At 37.2% G+C, this 19220-nt stretch overlaps 1 protein-coding gene across 2 annotated transcripts in view; it reads left to right on the top strand.

Moving 5' to 3' along the window:
- FSIP1 (fibrous sheath interacting protein 1) overlaps window positions 1-19220 on the top strand; it is a 78586-nt gene that overhangs the window by 10146 nt on the left and 49220 nt on the right. For both annotated transcript variants that reach the window (XM_062619303.1, XM_062619302.1), the window contains exons 7-10: window positions 3210-3304; window positions 4070-4174; window positions 9499-9663; window positions 16123-16260. In XM_062619303.1, coding sequence (XP_062475287.1) covers window positions 3210-3304; window positions 4070-4174; window positions 9499-9663; window positions 16123-16260 — 503 coding nt within the window. The remainder of the gene's footprint in view (window positions 1-3209; window positions 3305-4069; window positions 4175-9498; window positions 9664-16122; window positions 16261-19220) is intronic.

Consider the following 19220-nt stretch of genomic DNA (forward strand, 5'->3'; position numbering starts at 1 on the left):
CCTCCTGGAAGGCATGCTAAGTCACATGAAAATCAACAAGGTGCTTGGTGACAGCCAGCATGGCTTCACTAAGGGGAAATCCTGCCTGACCAATTTGGTGGCCTTTTATGATGAGAATATGGAACTGATGGACAAGAGTAGAGCAGTTGACGTCATCTACCTGGACTTGTGCAAAGTGTTCGACACTGTCCCACACGACATCCTTGTCTCTAAATTGGAGAGACGTCAATTTGATAGGTGGACCACTCGGTGGATAAAGACCTGGCTGGATGGCCACAGGCAAATAGTTGTGGTCAATGGCTCAATGTCCGGCTGGAGACCAGTAACGAGTGGCGTCCCTCAGGGATCGGTGTTGGGACCGGTCTTGTTTAACATCTTTGTTGGTGACATGGACAGTGGGATTGAGTGCGCCCTCAGCAAGTTTGCCGATGACACCAAGCTGTGTGGTTCGGTTGATACCCTGGAGGGAAGGAATGCCACCCAGAGGGACCTTGACATGCTTGTGAGGTGGGCTGATGCCAACCTCATGAGGTTTAACCATGCCAAGTGCAAGGTCCTACACCTGGGTCGGAGCAATCCCAGGCACAGCTACAGGTTGGGCAGAGAAGAGATTCAGAGCAGCCCTGCGGAGAAGGACTTGGGGGTGTTGGTCGGTAAGAAAATGAACATGATCAGGAAGTGTGCGCTCACAGCCCAGAAAGCCAACCGTATCCTGGGCTGCATCAAAAGGAGCGTGACCAGCAGGTCAAAGGAGGTGATCCTGCCCCTCTACTCTGCTCTTGTGAGACCTCACTTGGAGTATTGTGCACAGTTCTGGTGTCCTCAACATAAAACGGACATGGAACTGTTGGAACAAGTCCAGAGGAGGGCCACGAGGATGATCAGGGGACTGGAGCACCTCCCGTATGAAGACAGGCTGAGAAAGTTGGGGCTTTTCAGCCTGGAGAAGAGAAGGCTGCGTGGAGACCTCATAACAGCCTTCCAGTATCTGAAGGGGGTCTATCAGGATGCCAGGGAGGGACTCTTTGTTACAGACTGTAGTGATAGGAGAAGGGTAACGGGTTCAAACTTAAACAGGGGAAGTTTAGATTGGATATAAGGAAGAAGTTCTTTACTGTAAGGGTGGTGAGGCACTGGAATGGGTTGCCCAGGGAAGTTGTGAATGCTCCATCCCTGACGGTGTTTAAGGCCACGTCAGACAGAGCCTTGGGTGACGTGGTTTAGTGTGAGGCCCATGTCAGGGGGGGTTGGAACTAGATGATCTTAAGGCCCTTTCCACCTCTAACTGTTCTACGATTCTATGATTCTATGATTCACTATACAGTGTACCATTGGTTCTTCATGGAAATCCTTTAAAAACTTGTCTTTGCTGTTATTCTAAGGTACAGTATCTTTCATTAATAGGCTTATATTCATGAAACTATCTACAAATTAAGAGTGGTGCTTTATACAGTTTTAACTGTTCTGGTTTTTTTTTTAATTATTTTTTTTTGTTTGTTCCCAGGAGAAATTATCTAGATGTTGTGACAAACCTAAATCTTCGAACAAACTAATTTTATATTTTATTATGCTGATTATTGTAGAAGCTGCATTGCTTTTATGGATTAGGTACTTTCTGGCAAAAATCGGACATCTGTGCTGGTTCTTCTAGGAATCACTTGTTTTAAGTGCCCTGTATAGCTTTTAAATTCTGGTAGCAGGGTAGTGTGTCCAACACTTCAAAATGGAATTGTGCTTTTCTGCCTCTGTTCTTTCCCTATTTGACATTCAAATTTGTATGGTTGAGTAACTTCTCACATGTGTTGTGACATAAGAAGAATAGCTTCAGCTGCCATTCTGTCAGCTGCAATTGTTTATTTCTTTGTCAACTACCATTTTATGTAAACAGAAGGAATCTATCTTCCTGGTTACTGGCTAAGATGACAAGGACATCTTCCTGAAGGTTGAACCATTGATGACAACAGGATATTTGTACTTTTTCAAATGTGACTGCATGTTTCAATTTTTAAACATGGACTGTAGCTATCTTACAGTTTTATCACTTAGTCTACTATAATGTGACTTTTACCTTTGTGTTATTAAATGTTTTTTTTTCACACTGGGTTGGAGCAGGGCTGTGCTTTTGGTATCTCTGTTTTCGTACCACGTGTCTTCATTCCTCCCTTAAAATGAATCTTGTCTCTTAACTTCCACCTTCATAATTTCCTAGTTGTGCTGGAGTGTCCTTGAATAGCAATAACAGGCTTCATTACCAATATTCAGAACAGCAGTGGCTTCCGAAACCCATTGTGTCCATAGTGTGTAAAAAAGGATGCAGGGAACTTATTTCATACCTTTGGGAGTTTGCTTGCAATCTATTCACTCTGAATAAGAGTTATTTCCATGTAAATTTCCATAACCTATCTTCTATTATCAAACATCTTAATTTTGGGTTTTTGTAGGCAAATAGCACACCCCTTTCTCAAATCTCTACTTCTCAGAAGAGCAAAATGTATCATGCCTACTTTTGACGCAGTTTTTGAGACATGGAAGTGGGTTATATTTGCTTAGACTGGTTATTTAATGTGATAAATATTTGCTGTCTGTAAAGGAATTGCTTTTTTAAAACTGGTAACTCTCTGAAAAACAGAATGCATTCTAATTATTGTGATGGATAGAACCCTGTTGTTGGAAAGAACCATACATATGATGTTGTCAGAGTATCATGGCTGTAATAGCTTTTCAGGTCTATAACAAGTTTATTTTAAAACAAAAATTGTTTTATAAGCTGTATTATAATATCAACTATATCATCTGTTCTTCAGCTGTTTTATTTTAAAAAATGTACTTGATATGTCTCCAAATATTTCTGTGGTTTTCAAAAAAATTATTGTCTGGTTTCATATGGATGATAAAACTAAAACAATGATAGGGTTCAAAAGAATGCTGTGGCTTTTAAAGCCACCATGTTTAACATTTTTGAGGTTTGAAATCCAAAGTATTTTTGGCAACATTGAATGGTCTCATATAATAAAAGCTTAAAATAAGATTAGATTTTGACAATAATTATGTTTTAAATTAGCTATATTGTTTATATAAATAATGAAAACAGTATATAAAAAGTTTGGTTATCCACTTTGTTAAAGATTTGATGGGATTGCTGTTAGTACAACTGTCATTGAATCAGAAAAGGAATTATAACACAGCAACTTTTCTTCCTCAAACTTCAGATTATCCAAGTGAATTAGAAATAAATGAATTTCTTAATGAACCAGAAAAAATGCATGTCAAAAATAAAAAGGATTTCATTAAAAAGAATGTAGAGGTAAGCATTAACACATAAAATCATTAACATTTTGTTAAATGTTAACTAAAAATATTGTGTAAATACTTCTGGAACCAGTTTTTTGTTTTTGTGGGGTTTTTTTGTTTGTTTTTATTTTGAGTCAGGAACATTAAAAGCTAATTAGGCATAAATGAAAAAATCTTGCTGTTAAAAAGTGTTGCTTATGGCAGAGTATTCTATAAGATAGTTCTCATCTTGGATGCTTATGTTGGTGGGGATAATACTGCGATGTATTTGCTAAAGAGTATTGGAAACTGAATTGTTCTGTTTGTGTCTGGACATAGCTAGTTTTGAGGGCAAATATTTCCTAAGACTTTTGTTAAGTGCATTTGCTATTAAGTTAAAGGAGGTGCTCCTAAGCATAGATAAGGAATAGGTATGCAGGTTGCTGATGTATAACCTGCATGGGACTGTTATTTACAGAAGACTTCTTTCTGTCAGAAAATAGATGCCTTGATTTTCATGCTTTTTTTTTTCCTATGAAGTTCTAGTAGCTGTGATACTTTTTCATCTAGTAAAAAATATCCACCCCGCTGCTATGTCAAAAACTACTATAAGATTATCAGTTTTTATGTAGGCATCTAGATTTTTCTGTCAGAGTGATAATTTTTATTATGGGAATAAGCATGATTTGGATGTTAATTTCACAGAGTTTAAGCACTTTGTTTTGGTGCTGTGTGAGCTAATGGACTTCTAAGTTTTTTGGGTTTTTTGTTTGTTTATGTTTTTTTTTAAATATTTCAGCTAGCAAAGGATTCAGGAAACCATTTCATGCTTGAGGAAGAAAGAAAAAGGCTAATTGAACTACTGAAAGATACAGAAGATGGAATTGAATTGGAGGGTCCTGATGTATGGCAATTTGTGCTGTTCTGCTTTATTTGGCTTATTTTTATGGTAAATCTAAATTTGACTTGGTTTTAGTCCTACCATGAAGTAAATCACTGAGCTATGAGACAAAAGCTGGACAAATCCAATTGCTCTTTTGTCTTCAAGAATGAATTTTCATTGGCTTCTTTGTTAATTTTACTAACACTTGGACATGCCTGGCCTCAGAAAAGCAATAGAACCTGAAAGTTAGACATGGGTGGAAGGAGCCTCAGAAGGACACTTGGTGAAAAAGATGACCTATTTTCTCTGCATAAAATGTGAACTTATGGCCTATCAATCTGAGTGGCTAGTGCTGTAGTTTCAGGTAAAGGGGTCAGCAACCATTTCAGAAAACCTCTTCAGGGTAAAAAAATGTTTGACTGTTACTGGTTCTAGGAGAGTCTGTGCCTCAGAATGATTCCCAGTGATGTGAAGACATCAAATAGTCTTTTGATCTTGTAGTTACTAGGAGATGCCCTTTATCTGATACTACTTTGAGGGGAATATCCCAGTGAAGGAGTGTTTGGGGCTCTGTGTTTCACAGAAGTAATCATAAGGCTGTCAGGATGGGAAGATAAAATTTGGGTAGAAAAATGAATCATACTAGGAACTTACAGCACTCTTCAACATTATATAATATTAAATATGCTAAAGTTATGTATTTTCATAGAATGAATATCCTCTAACTATGTAAGCTTGATATAACAGTTAAAGAAACCTGCATTTTAATAAACAAGAAGAAATATTGGGGAAAATGCTTGTGTTGTGTAAAGAAATTCGGTGACCTTTCTAATTCATTTTACATTTAAATGAACATTAAGTCTATAGTAATATTATGAGCTTTTCCACAGCATTTATAAGTATACACTGAATCACAGTACCTAAGAAGAAAGATGTGAACTCTGTGTAGAATGAACAAAGTATATCCAAAGCCTAGTTTCAGTTTAATTTATATAGCTAAAGTGATCTGGAGTAAATTATTTTTCAGTAGGTTAAATAACAGCTTAGGTGTGAAAGAAAGAAAAAAAGCAAATGCAATTTAGTTTTTTAAATTGTCTCTTCCTGTATTTTTTTAAAAACAATTTTTTAATAAGGTGATGAAGACATCAAAGAGGTGATGTTCTACATTACTGTTTTTAAAAATGTGTCTAAAATCCATCTTCATAAATTACCGTTTCAGATATGGGGTAAGGATGTGAGCTCAGGATTTTCTTCATCTGAATGGAAATTGAGAACTAACTTACCCATGGTTCAGAACATTAAACAAATCTGTAATTTACCCACCTTCAGTGTGATTTCTAGGTTGAAACTCATTCACTCTGTAGTCCAAAATTTTTCCCTTTACTCTAGGGGAACTAGTAAATATACACTGTGTTTTGTCATTTTCAGAGCTTTGTGGGTCAAATAACGTTAAGGAGTCTGTGTAAGTCAGGAAAACCTGATGGTCAAATGACTAAGATTATATAATGTGCAGTACTTTAACAGTAACTGTTCATTCACAGTTAGTAAGATAATGTAGAAGCACAGAAACATAACCTTTGCTGATCATTGGTATGTAAAGGTTTAAAACTATCAGCCATGCTAAGTGCTTATGCTCATGAGATGAAAAACTTCTGTAAAATTATTCCAGTCTTCCTGCTGGCCTGACATTTGTTCCTGCACTTTACATAGAAAGCTTATTTATTTTTGGACATGAATGCTGAGGTTGCAGATTGACTTACTTATGTGTGTAAAATACTCATCAGTTAATGATGTTGCACAGGTATTTGGTTTAGCTGGCATAGTTTAGCACTCAAAACAATACAGTGGAAGGCTCTTTGGCCTAATGTTCACCTACTGGTTAGGGGAGTTGATTTTTATTGTACTTCTGAATTTGTTGCATATTAGAAGAATGAAGTTAAAGCTCACTTGATCATAATTTAGTTAATCTTTTGTCTGTGCATTTGGAAAAGATCTGCTTGCAGCAGGATTGGCATTAGAATCCTGCGTAAGGGTGACAGACTGTTCAGCTGTAACAGTACTTCATGCAGTCTAATAGGAAGAAACCGTAGGGAGAGCATTGTGGCTGTTCTTTCCTCATCAAGGACGTGTTTCAGTGCGAGGATATAAAACTATAGAGGTTTTACTATTTATATCAGATATTAAATAGATCACAGGATGTGTGTTGCTGTATCTTCTTGACCAATGGACAAGAATGGGAAAGGTAATTTATGGGTTAGTCTAGTCTGTACTCGATCATCTCTTCAAAGAAAACAGCTCCTAAATCGAAAACCAAAGTACAATAAAAGAAAGGTTTAGTTACTTAAACGTGTCTAGTCTGGAGATGAATTTGTTGTGTCTCACATTTGAATTTTATTATGGGTGAGGCATTTCCTGTAGCTGCTCTATAGCAAAGATCATGAGGAAATTATCAGGTAATGAGTAATCTAGACCGCTTCAAGCGGGTCCAGGTAACTGTCCAGCTGATGGCTACTTTCATCTTATTTCTTACTAACTTTTACAAAACTGATGCAACCACGCTGGCTAAAGTAGTGTTTTGGAGGTTATCAATCAAGGCAGATCTGGCTATGCTGTATGAATTCCTCTGTATAGTGTAATGTGAATCAGGTTAAATCAACTTAATTTGACTTGGACTACTAAATATGTCAAATATCCAAGCAGTATTTCTCACTTTTTTTAAAAAGTGTTTTATGAGTATTTAAAATACTTTAGAAGTACATATTCATGCTAATCTAATTTTCAAAGCTGCAGGGGTATAGTTTGTTTCAGATGTTCCACAAGTAATAAGTGCTGACTGTGCTGTTATAAAAGTATTGTTCTGAGTTAATACACAGGAAACATTGGCAGGACAGAAGTTTATTTTCCAGGCAAAGCTATCTTGCAAATACAGAAGAGAGTGTGTGAGTCCATTTAACTCTGGAATAAAGTGACTAATAGAGTAATTTGGTTACTTGGAGCACTGGGATATGATGGCATGGGATGCAAACTGAGCTGTAGCTAGTGAGCCCAGGTGCAGCTTGACTGACTCCTGTAGAGTCATTTCTGTGTGTTTGCACTGTGCCCTTCAATGTTGGATTAGGGGTGGTTAACATGACATCAGTGTAGTACCACATTGGTTACCTATGATGGTCACTGTCTCACCTGAACAGATGCTTCGACAAAGCTGGCAAGCTTCTAGAGATATTTCTGCATGGCTCTTCTGGAGTCAGGTCATGTCCAGTCAGGCTTACTACTTGTGTTGTCATACTTGTATGAGAAAGCATTAGAAGAACTGATTTTGTTTCACAGAAGAGATGACTCTGTCTTCTTTTTAATTATCTTTTAAATTTTACGTGGCATGGAGATAACTTGTGACTGGTGTTGGGGCATTCTTTTTTCTTTTTGTAACTAATATCCTTTACGATAATGGGGATGAACCAGAGGTGACCTCATAGTAGTGGTATCATAATTGGAAGCTGGTGTCTCCTCCTTTTCTGTGGACACTACTGCTTAAATAGCCAGAGGACTAATCTGGAAGGTGTAAAGGAGTGGTGGACATTAATCCTTTGCAAGACAGAATTTGAAGTCTTAGGGGAAGTTGGCCCTCTTCTGTTAGGAAAACGAACTCTTCTTTGTGCTCAGGACAGAGACATAATCTGCTAACGTCCTTCCCACTGAATGATGGTTGTGCAGACTTACTTCCCTGAGTATGAGACTGGAGTGCCAGGTTGCTGTGGGGAACCTGCATCTCTTTATGAACATGAGCTCATTTGAGTTAAGAGGGCCAAGCTTATTTATAATATGCAACTGTCTGTACTAGGAGCACATATACATATTTGTTAGTCAGCTGTTAACTGCAATCAAGAGGAAAAAGCCACATAAATCACAAACAGTAAAAGAACTGTTTTTTGTCTCTCCCAGTGTTTCTTGTGATAACATACTGGGGCTCTAGAAAGGTGGCAGCTACTCACCTCAGAGCAGTGCCTTTGCTTTCCTGTGGATGGCCAATTTTCTTCTTTGGTGATACATTGCAAGTTTTGTATTGGATCTCACACCCTCATTTTGAGATTTGGCTCCAGGTGGTTTCTGCCATGGCATCAATATCTGCAGTTTCATTCCAAGCCTGGTTTTGACTTGGATTTGTCTTTTTTAGAAGCAAAAGATAGTTGATGTCTCAAGTTGGCTGTATGGTCAACTATCTGTACAGTTCCTTGGATTTAAGCTGTAATATGGTGTCTCAAGAATAAGTGTGCAGACAAGGAGTGCTGAGATGCAAGGTGTAACAAAAGTAATTCAGGATGATGTTGAAGACAATCCTGGTGCAATTTGAGGGCTGTGCTTCTCCACTTCAGTATTAGCATTGGAAAATGTGAGCTTATAGCAGCATGTTCTTTGTGTTTTCTATCTTAGGACTGGTGGAACCACATGTGCCAGATGCTTTTGTCTTCATCCCTATTCTGTGCACTATTTTGCAAAGAAGCGCAGCACTCTTAAGTTGATTTTCATGTGGGCATCAGACAGTGATGCTTGCTGTGCAGCAGTGGACAACATGATCTATATGCAAGTTAGACCATGTCAAGCAATTATTCCTTCAAAGGGAAGTTGAGACTGCTATGTTGAACAAATACAGAAACTGCAACAAGGGAAGAGTTTGCATCCATGGAAGGGAGCTATGATAGGAATGGCATGATGTGAGACTATTTTAAAGATTCAACTGACTTGGCTAAGAGGCTATAAAGTGAGGTGCATCCTTCAGAAAAAGGGGTTCACTATCCAAATGCCTTTCTTGACTGTGCAAGAACTTGATCAAGGGAGTCATATAACCTTCAGAAGAACAGATGAGGAAATTGGGAACTGTCTGATTGCTTTGTGGCTAGCTGGCATGGAGGCAAAACATTTGCTTTTAAGCAGTTTTATTTCAGGGCTTTTAGAGTGGCTATTTAGTGAAGATGCAGGCTTTCGACTTTCACAGAAATAAGTAAATAAGGTTGTGTAAACCTAAACAGCAGAAGTCTGTTTTCCTATTACATTTGAACAATGCATTTAAGTGCATATGCTTTCTAAAAATTAAATATATTTAATTCTTAAGTCCGTTTTAATTTGCTGCTTGGTTATATCTAAAGGTGAAAAAATGTATGCCTCTATATCTGCTTTTGAGCGCTAAGAACATGAATATTTGGCAGGTTTCAGCTATATACTAAAATGTATGAAAACTTATGTTTTATTCTTAGTATGGTTGATTTGAAAAATAAATACACTTGATGTGTAACTGCCTTTCAAGTCTTTGGGAATGATGATTAAATGTTTTCTGTATCTTTCGATAGGAGGATGTATCATCTGGCTGGCAAGCACCAGGAGAAGGGTACATACCTGACCTGATGGAACTTCATGACCTAAAAGAGATAGACATTAAGCTTCAAGCGCTATTATCTCATAGGGATTTTTCAGCTATTTCCAGCTCTCACTCAAAACTTCCAAGCCAGATTTATCAGGTATATTACAGAATTTCAGATTTCTTGTTTGAAGTGTATGTTGAGATCTGATGTAAGTGAAAATACATTATGTGTCTGTATTTGTATTTTTTGCATTTTTCTTTAGTATCTTCTATTCTCAAAATAAGTGTGAAAGAATGAAGTGAAATCTTTACCTATAGAAATCATACCAAAAAATGATATGTTAGTATTTTTAGTTGGTATATAATTCAAAAACTGGGTTTAGAAGGACACTAATTGTATAAATGCAAAACTAATTTAAAAAAATGCAACAAAACAAAATCCAGAAGCAAACCTTCTGACTCTGCAGCTATCGAGTTCCAGAAGTGTCTTGGTTGTCAGGTGCCTATTTAGTTGACTACGAAATCCTGTAGGTGCTTTCATTCCCATTTCTTTGCATGTCCAGAGCTGCTCTCCTCAGCAGAGGAGAGGGTTGCCTTAGTTTCACTGTGATCCAGACTTCAGGCAAGTAAGTGTTAAGTTCTTCCTGAAGCCTGATTTGATCAGAGCAATCTGCATTTGGCATTGTGACATGAATCAATTTGTTTATATTTACCTAGAATTTCAGCAGCTACCTTTTTTTTAATTTTTTTTTTTTTTTTTTTTATGGTAAGTGGGGGGAAAAAAGTTGTCTTAACATTCAGGAACTTGGCTGCTTGATTGATGGCTTGGCTTTGCGAACGAGGATTTGGGAAGGGCTTTACCCATGCTTACTACAAGTGCAATGATGACTAAAAGGGCAATGTAGGATAGGCAAATCTGGCTGGAAAAAAGGCTAGTCCTTCAGGATGTTTCCAAACAAGACTGTCATCTCCTGGGTCAATCTTGAGTGACCAATGTCCTGAACCACCTGCATTCAGGGTTGGGTCTGCAGCTTTCAGTTCACCATATCACCTTATCACTTGACTTCTTACTGTGGAAGCTTCATACCAGGTCTCGCCTTTAGTCCTATTAGTCCTATGTTCTTGGTTATGGTTATTTTTGTTTTGGTAGGTAAAACGTCACTCTTCATACACAGCAATAACAATTCAAGTTCTGAATTTATTTATGTGAGTTTATTCCCCACACCTTCTGTTTCAAATTAAATTAGTAATTGCTTTTTAAAAAAATCAGGAAGCAGCAGTAGCTGAAAAATTAGTGACTACTTTGAGTTTAGAGAGCTTCCTGTCAAAAGGCATGAAAAATGACAGTTTGTTGCTGCTTGTGATCTTTTTAGGACAGTGGTGTTTATCACTATCAATATTTCCTAATACTGTTATAAATGGGAAGTTTTAATGAATGGCTTTTAAAAAATCTTGGTATTCTTGAGACATCAGTTCTGATTTCAAATAATAAGTGGGTCACAGAGTAATATCAAATTTCTTTGTACTGAATGTCTTTGGAACCTGATCAAAAGCAACTGCTCCCTACCTAGAATAGGTCTGAAGAAATTTAAGTGAATGATACATTTGCCAGGAGAAGGTCTTGCTTTGTGCTATGTTAATGTGAATGTCACATGCAATACAAAAGCAGTAAGAGTTCTGGTTGTCTGCCCCTTGTTGGGTTTGATTTCAAGTGTTTAATGACAAAATTTTCAATTGCTTCTTCGGCTGATGATAGCAACTAAATGAGGAAGTAAACTAGCTATCGGCACTGGAAGGCTATTATTCTCTGTAAAACCAGTTAGAATTGGGACACATTTAGTAACAGAGCAAATTAAATAGGCAGGAATTACCCTATTTGTTCATCCTTGCACATATTCTCTAAATGCTGTGAGAGACAAAAATCCTTGTGAGACTGCGGATGTGTGGTATTCAAAACTGATAGCGATAATCTGATATTATTGAAGTCTCAGGAAAGTTTCTGTTAATTTCTTTTATTCAGGGTTTCAGTTTATATTATATTGCTACTTCTCCCATAAGCAAGGTAAATTCTGAAAACTTAATTGCTAGATAAAGATGTTGGCACAGATGCTATGGAATGAAAATTAGAATGCTCTGCAATATTTTTTTCTTAGGAGCTTGTTTTTTTTTAAAGTTTTGTTTTTCAAACTAAGGTGCCAAGCTTAAAAAAAAAAAAGTCTGGAGCATACAGAATTTATTTTGCATGAGTATAGTTGTTGGAAGACACGAATCTAATTTGGAACATGACTTTCAGTTCCAATCAGAGACTGATTTCAGTGACGTTAATCTTTCTTCAAAAAATCAGTGCTGAAATTCTTTCTGATTTCCATGAGATGTGGGTTTCATCTGAGTATTAGTGATGAGGAACATTTGGAACAATTGTTAGTGTGTAAATAATTTGCTTGGATTTTAATTTAGAACTTTAGACATAATTAAAACAAAATTAGCTTAAAGTTGCATATCATAAAGTGGTACCTTTTCTTTTTTTCCATCCAAGAATTGCATTAGGTACAACTTTCAAAACACAAACACCACTGGCTCAATGGGAGAGCTTCTCTCTGCCACTGATACATACTTTGGCAGGGTATAGGAAATCTGACTCTGAAATCTTTAACAACTGGTTTTAATTATCCTTCAGTACCATCACCGAGCTGTTACGAAGAAGCATACAGATTTGTCTTTTTGTGCAATGAGCCCAGATGGATTCAGAATGCTTTTCCATGATTAATGTTCTCTTTTACATGGAAATGCTTCTCATCAAAACTGCATTTCTCTTTGAAGCATTTCTTTGTTCTGGTGCCAACTTAATTACATATTTAAAAATGCTTCTGTCTTGTTTAATTTGTTCCTTCCTAAAAAATATGAAGTTGAATGTAATCCTTGAAGAGACAGGAAAATGGTAGGATGGGGAATATGAAACACAAGATTGTGTGTGATGAGTCAAGTTACCAGCTTGAAAAGCTGGAAAACTACCTGAAAATAAAAAGAAATGGAGATGGTGTTTAGAAAAACAATAATATCGGTCTGTTTGATTGTCTATGAAGATGACTAATGTTGTGTGTTACCCTTAGGAGTTCTTTCATACTTGATTTGGTTTCTTTTATCAGCAAAATATTCATTTTTCAGTTATAGCAGTAGACTACAGTTGAGAGTTTAAATAAATACTCAAAATAATAAAAATTCTGAAGATATTTGAACGAGTATAGTTGAAATTAATGTTTCAATTAATGAACTCTTTGATGGCCTATATGCCAGTACTTCACCAAAAATATGATTTTGATAGATATTTATTTCAGGGCATGGTTAGAAGCAGGTTAATAGGCTGATCAGGCATTTTTGTGTCTCAAGAAGATTGTATGACACTAATATCTTTCATTAGCTGGGATTTTGTTTTTATAGAATTATAAATGTCTATGCAATAAACATTTATAGAATTAATAATGTCTATAGAGTAGACATTAGAATTTTGGAGAAAAGGGAGTGAAACAAAAAATGTAGCCATTTCGAATACTGGATATTTCTGTTTTGCACTAGAATTGTTACAGCTTTGGCTGTTGCTAAGTACTTACGTATTTCCTTGTGTAACAGTTTTATTTTCTACTTTAAGATACTTAGATCTTTAATCTCAAACTGAGTTCCCCTATGTACACATGCTGTATAAATCAAACATAAAATATTTTGAAGAATCTGAAATGCTCAGATAAGATGTTTTCTGTGGTATAATACTTCCTATGTTTATTTCTGACATCTTGAGAAAACTATTAAAAAATTAGTAAGTGGGGAAAAGTTTCAACTTTGCTTATATGTTGTGAGTTCTGATCCATTACTATCCATGTCTGAGAGAAATGAGACTGTAATAAGTACTTCCATGAAAGCAGCAACTTAATGCTTTGTAGTGATCAGATGTCAAATAGATAATTAGGAACAATTATGAAAGGAATACAGAATGAAACAGAAAATGTCAGTGTGCTGCTGTACGCATCTGTAGCGCACCATATAGCGGGACCATTGTGCAGTTGTCATCCCTGGATGTCATAAGGAGTACAGAAAAAAAATGGAAAACTGGTTACCAGAATGTTCAGAAGTGTAGAATGGCTTCTATGCAAAGATTGACTTACACAGAGTTTGGAAAAAAGGAGTAAAAGAGAATGTATTTGAAGTGTGCAAAACCATTCCGATCAGAGAGAGGAAAGGGAGAGAGAATAAATTAAATTTTTTTTTTTTTTTTTTTTACCTTATCATCTAATTAGCATTATGTCAGTTGTGGATATTGATGTTGGAGAAATGTTGAGACAAGTACTTTTTACTTCTGGTTTCTTGTAAATGCTTATAGTCCAGGTTTTATCCAGCACACTGATAGGAATCCTTTAGGTGATATGGCAGAAATCAATTTTCAAGAGAAGTTTATGGAGAATAAAGTCATTGTGTTTATCCCAGTTAAGTATTTCTTTTGATAGAACAATAATGTCTTACCAGAGAAGCAACCAGGCTTAAAATGGTACTATAATAAAAGAAAAAAATAAGTCAGGATACACAGTTTTCCTAAAGTTTGAAAGTGTTGCTCATAACTGCTGGCAGTAGCTGAGCTGTCTGCAAAATGAAACATGTATGCCTGAAAATATTTGAAAGACAGAGATCTGCATACAGCTTTTTTTTCAAAAATGTGTGTGAAAAGTAGTAACTCTTTTTAACTCCTCTCGCTGTCAGCTTTTGAATCCAGCTGGTAGTGCAGCAACATAATTTTCAGAGATGCTGTATGCAGTTTGAGCTGTTCTTTGAAGGCTGAGTTCATACAAAAAATCCCAACCTGTAGTGCATGCATACAAGCCCCAGAAGAAAATACTGGGAAGTATAGTATAGCATTTAGTGACTTCTCAGTACCATGATCTGCAGCATATTCTCATAGGTGTATTTATAACATTGATTTTTAAAGCAAATTGAAACTACAGCTCTGATCCATGCTGAGCACTAGCTGCTCACGTGGTAATATATCTATATATGCAAAGATCAAAATAGATTTAGAAATGTAATTGCAGAAATAGCTATAACTTTAAAAAAAAAAAAGAAGAAAGAAAAAGAAATACGATACCATCATCTTCCTTCCCACCTTTCTATGAACAATTTCATTTGTATTAAAATCGCTGGAAGAACAAAGCCATATAAAACCAGTTCCTCATATTAGGAACTTCAGTTATACTTTGAGCTGCCTTGCTAACTCTGTATTTATATTGTAGATATAAAGATCATATCCTTCTTTTGTGTATTAATAAACAAGTTTAAGTCCTTTGGTTTTTTATATTTTGTATAGATGTCAGTCATGCAGTTTTCTTGCCATTGGGCATCATATTTAATTAAACCCCCCTCTCGCTGTATTTAGAAGCCTAGCTTTAGGCTCTCAATATCAAGAATTTGGCTTTAGGCGTTCCACACTAAACTTCAGCCCACTTTGGAGAGATTCTAGTCATTAACGGATGGTGCTGTTTATATCTCTGTTACAGGAAAATTTACTGGCATTGTGGTACTGCCAACTATTGCTGATTGTATGTATTCAAAGATATATACTGTGTTAAAATTAGTCTATTTTCAGGCAACTGCCAGTTTGGTTTAAACATTAGAGCTCATGGATTGGTTTGATGTTTAGAAAAGGTTGTTTACAGGTGCTTGCTTTTTTTTATATGTAGTTAGGAAATTTTCTGTTGAACGTTAAATTGCAAAGGTTGTTTCTCTTAGACCTGCTACTTGCCTAAGAGAACTTCTTGTGTGCGTTTATTAAGATTGCTTGAGCTGCTTCTAAGAAAAAGAATGAATAGAGTATGTTTTCATTAAATGGTTGCTCATGTTCCTTTGGGTTGAATTGACTAACGGTTTGGGTGGTTTTTTGATTGTTTTTTTTTTATCCTCTGCCATTATTTGGATTCCTTGGGTTCTTCTATAGGATATTTGGTTTGCAAGACAATGCCCTAGTGTTTTTCCAATTACAACATAACTTTTCTGTTTTTGCCAATACTTGTCTTTCTTAATAATCTAAATTACATGTAATGAACGTGTTCAGGACTGAGAGAAACTTCGGAATCCTATCCAAAGCTACTGAAGGATGTGACAATGTGTAACCGAAGTCCTTAATAATGGTTGTGCATCTAACTCCAACCCGCAGAGAGAGGATTCTTTCTTATTTATCATGATATCTAGTAAACAAAACCTACAGGCACTTCTTTTCAGTTCTTGCTTTCCCTTCAGGCCTGATTCTGATCCCTGTATGTTTAATAGGAGCAAGTTTTGAACCCCTCATTCAGTCTCCCCTATTCTCAGTGCATTTTTATGGTTGCAGAATTTAAGCATCAAGAAATTCCTCTTAAAATGTGAAGGGGAAGAACACTTTTATTTAAATAAGTCCAGTCTGTTATTTAGCTATTCCATTTAAAAATGTGCATAAAAACATTATGCATTTGTGAAACTTGAAATTGACACATTATTCTAAACATTTGAATGTTTTCCTAATAGGAATGAAAAGAACACTTATCTGGATTTGAAGGAATATAAAGTCATATCTTTGATTTCTGCCAATTCTTCTTTTCAGGAGTCTCTGGTTTATGCAAACAGAAGCTTAGAAGCAGTTCCAGGTGAAAAGGTTCTGCGAGACAGCAAGGAACGACGTGATCAACAAAATCGTCTGAAAGAAATAGATCTTCAGCTGAAATCCCTAGAGAGAAATCGTGTAAGTTTTCTATTTCTGTTGTATTTTTTTCCCTCAGTTTGAAAACTTTGGAGTCTATAATTGTGTGTGTCTTAAAATACAATTGAATTCTGCAAACTTCCCTTTGGAGGAATCCCCAAGGAAGCAATGTCTCAATTTTTGCCAACCTGGGAAACATATTTTTCAGTTGCAATGCATGTTTCTCATTAACATGGTGTTTTTCAAAGTGAAGAAAATGATTCTCCTCTCTTCTCCCCAGAGGGGGATAGCATAAACAATTATAAATAAATACATCCTAAAAGGTTGGTGTGTTTTTTTTTTTTTTTAATGGCTTTTATAACTCAGAGTTCTCTGAAGGAGCTGATCCGGTGGTAATGTTGTATACATTAAGTTATTGTGTGATTTAGTTTTGCTAAATTGATTTAGTGTATTTTTGTAACTTACATTTAATTTTATACATGAATTTCATAGATGCAAGGGCCTTTAAAATAGGAACATGGAAGTGAAATGGTAGTGAAAATCATTACTATTTTAAAAGAACTATGTCACATCTCATCCTTATTACTACTTCAGTAAAAGTGAGTAGGGGACAGACAATTTCAAATCCAAGAGCATCCTACTGTTAACCTAGTAGGCAGAAATTATAGAATCATAGAATCATAGAGTCGTTAGGGTTGGAAAGGACCTTAAGATCATCTAGTTCCAACCCCCCTGCTGTGGGCAGGGAAACCTTACGCTAAATCATATCACCCAAGGCCTCGTCCTACCTGGCCTTGAACACTGCCAGGGATGGAGCATTCACAACCTCCCTGGGCAACCTATTCCAGTCCCTCACCACCCTAACAGTAAAGGATTTCCTTCTTATATCCAACCTAAACTTCCCCTGTTTAAGTTTTAACCCATTACCCCTTCTCCTGTCACTACAGTCTCTAATGAAGAGTCCCTCTCCAGCATCCCTATAGGCCCATTTCTAAGTCACAGAGCCAGGACTGACAAAACAAAACAGATATACCTCTCTCAAGTGATATATTCTATTATTTTCTCTCTCAGTGAGTATAATTTATTACATTGCTCTCATATTGTTATAAGGAAATTTAGCTAAAAACTTGTGACAGGTGAACCTCAAGGACTTCAGAAAACTTTTAACTATTTTTCACATATACGTTGTAAATATGCAGTTTGGTCTCTGCTGAAAGAGCTACAAAGCAGTCTATACAGAAGAGAATTAGAGAGAAAATATATACAACATTAAAAAAAAACAGATGAATTCGGAAGGAGAGTCCTAAGACGATACAGTTGTCATTTGATTGGCCTGAAAGCTGATGTTGGTATTTATTTTTATGTTGGATCTCTCACAGATCCTCTTAAGAGCACAGGAGAGAAATCATAGGATAGTTAGGGTTGGAAATGACTTTAAGGTCATCTACTTCCAGCCACCCTGGCATAGGCAGGGATGCCTCACACTAGACCATGCCGGGCAAGACTCTGTACAACCTGGCCTTAAACACTGCCAGGGATGGAGAATTAACCACTTCTTTGGGCAACTTGTTACAGTGCCTCACCACCCTTACAGTAAAGAACTTCTGTATATCTAACCTGAACTTCCCCCGTTTAAGTTCGAACCCATTACCCCTTCTCCTCTCACTACAGTCCATAATGAAGAGTCCCTCCCCGGCATCCTTATAGGCCCCTTTCAGATACTGGAAGGCTGCTATGAGGTCTCCACGCAGCCTTCTCTTCTCCAGGCTGAACAGCTCCAACTTTCTCAGCCTATCTTCATACGGGAGGTGCTCCAGTCCCCTGATCATCCTCGTGGCCCTCCTCTGGACTTGTTCCAACAGTTCCATGTCCTTTTTATGTTGAGGACACCAGAACTGCACACAGTACTCCAGGTGAGGTCTCACGAGAGCACAGTAGAGGGGCAGGATCACCTCCTTTGACCTGCTGGTCACACTCCTTTTGATGCAGCCCAGGATACAGTTGGCTTTGTGGGCTGTGAGCACACACTGAAGCCGGCTCATGTTCATTTTCTCATCAACCCACACCCCCAAGTCCTTCTCCGCAGGGCTGCTCTGAATCTCTTCTCTGCCCAACCCGTAGCTGTGCCTGGGATTGCTCCAACCCAGATGTTGGACCTTGCACTTGGCATGGTTAAACCTCATGAGGTTGGCATCAGCCCACCTCACAATGTGTCAAGGTCCCTCTGGATGGCATTCCTTCCCTCCAGGCTATCAACCGAACCACACAGCTTGGTGTCATCGGCAAACTTGCTGAGGGCGCACTCAATCCCACTGTCCATGTCGCCAACAAAGATGTTGAACAAGACCGGTCCCAACTCTGATTCCTGAGGGACACCACTCATTACTGGTCTCCGGTTGGACACTGAGCTATTGACCACAGCTCTTTGTGTGCGGCCATCCAGCCAGTTCTTTATCCACTGAGCAGTCCATCTAGTGGTCATCATAAATATGAATTTGTTATGCCAGACCAAAAATCCATGTAGTCTACCTTTGGCTTGTGGATGTCTTTATTTAGGAGTAGGTTTACCTTCTGCAGTAATCAATATTAGGACAAATAGTGTTCCTGTTCTCTTTTATTGCCCTGAAACAGGCATCTCCAGTGCAAATCAAAAGCTTTGTGGTTCAGATAGCAGCATAACCACAGTAGCATAATCTCAGTTACAGATAACACTGCTGCTGCAGTTGCAAAAACTTCAGCCGCTATCTACTTATGCAACATTTATGCTGTCAGTGCTGGAAATACAGAGCTGTTATGGAGTATTTATGGAGTACGGAGAAAAAGGTTTCAGACAAGGAGACAGTGTTTGCTTTAGAGGCTGTTCATGTGTGCATGTGACTACAATAAGGCATATTTGGCTCATACCTGTTTGCAGTACCAAAACGATATTAGAACTTCATTTTAATACAGTGCTCTATTATACTAAACAGTTAAAAGATAGGAGGAAAATAAATATAGGAATT

This window comes from Pezoporus occidentalis, unplaced genomic scaffold, assembly GCF_034315485.1.
Source record: "Pezoporus occidentalis ecotype Australia unplaced genomic scaffold, CSIRO_AGI_Poc_V1 ctg21, whole genome shotgun sequence".
Classification (NCBI taxonomy): Eukaryota; Metazoa; Chordata; class Aves; order Psittaciformes; family Psittacidae; genus Pezoporus; species Pezoporus occidentalis.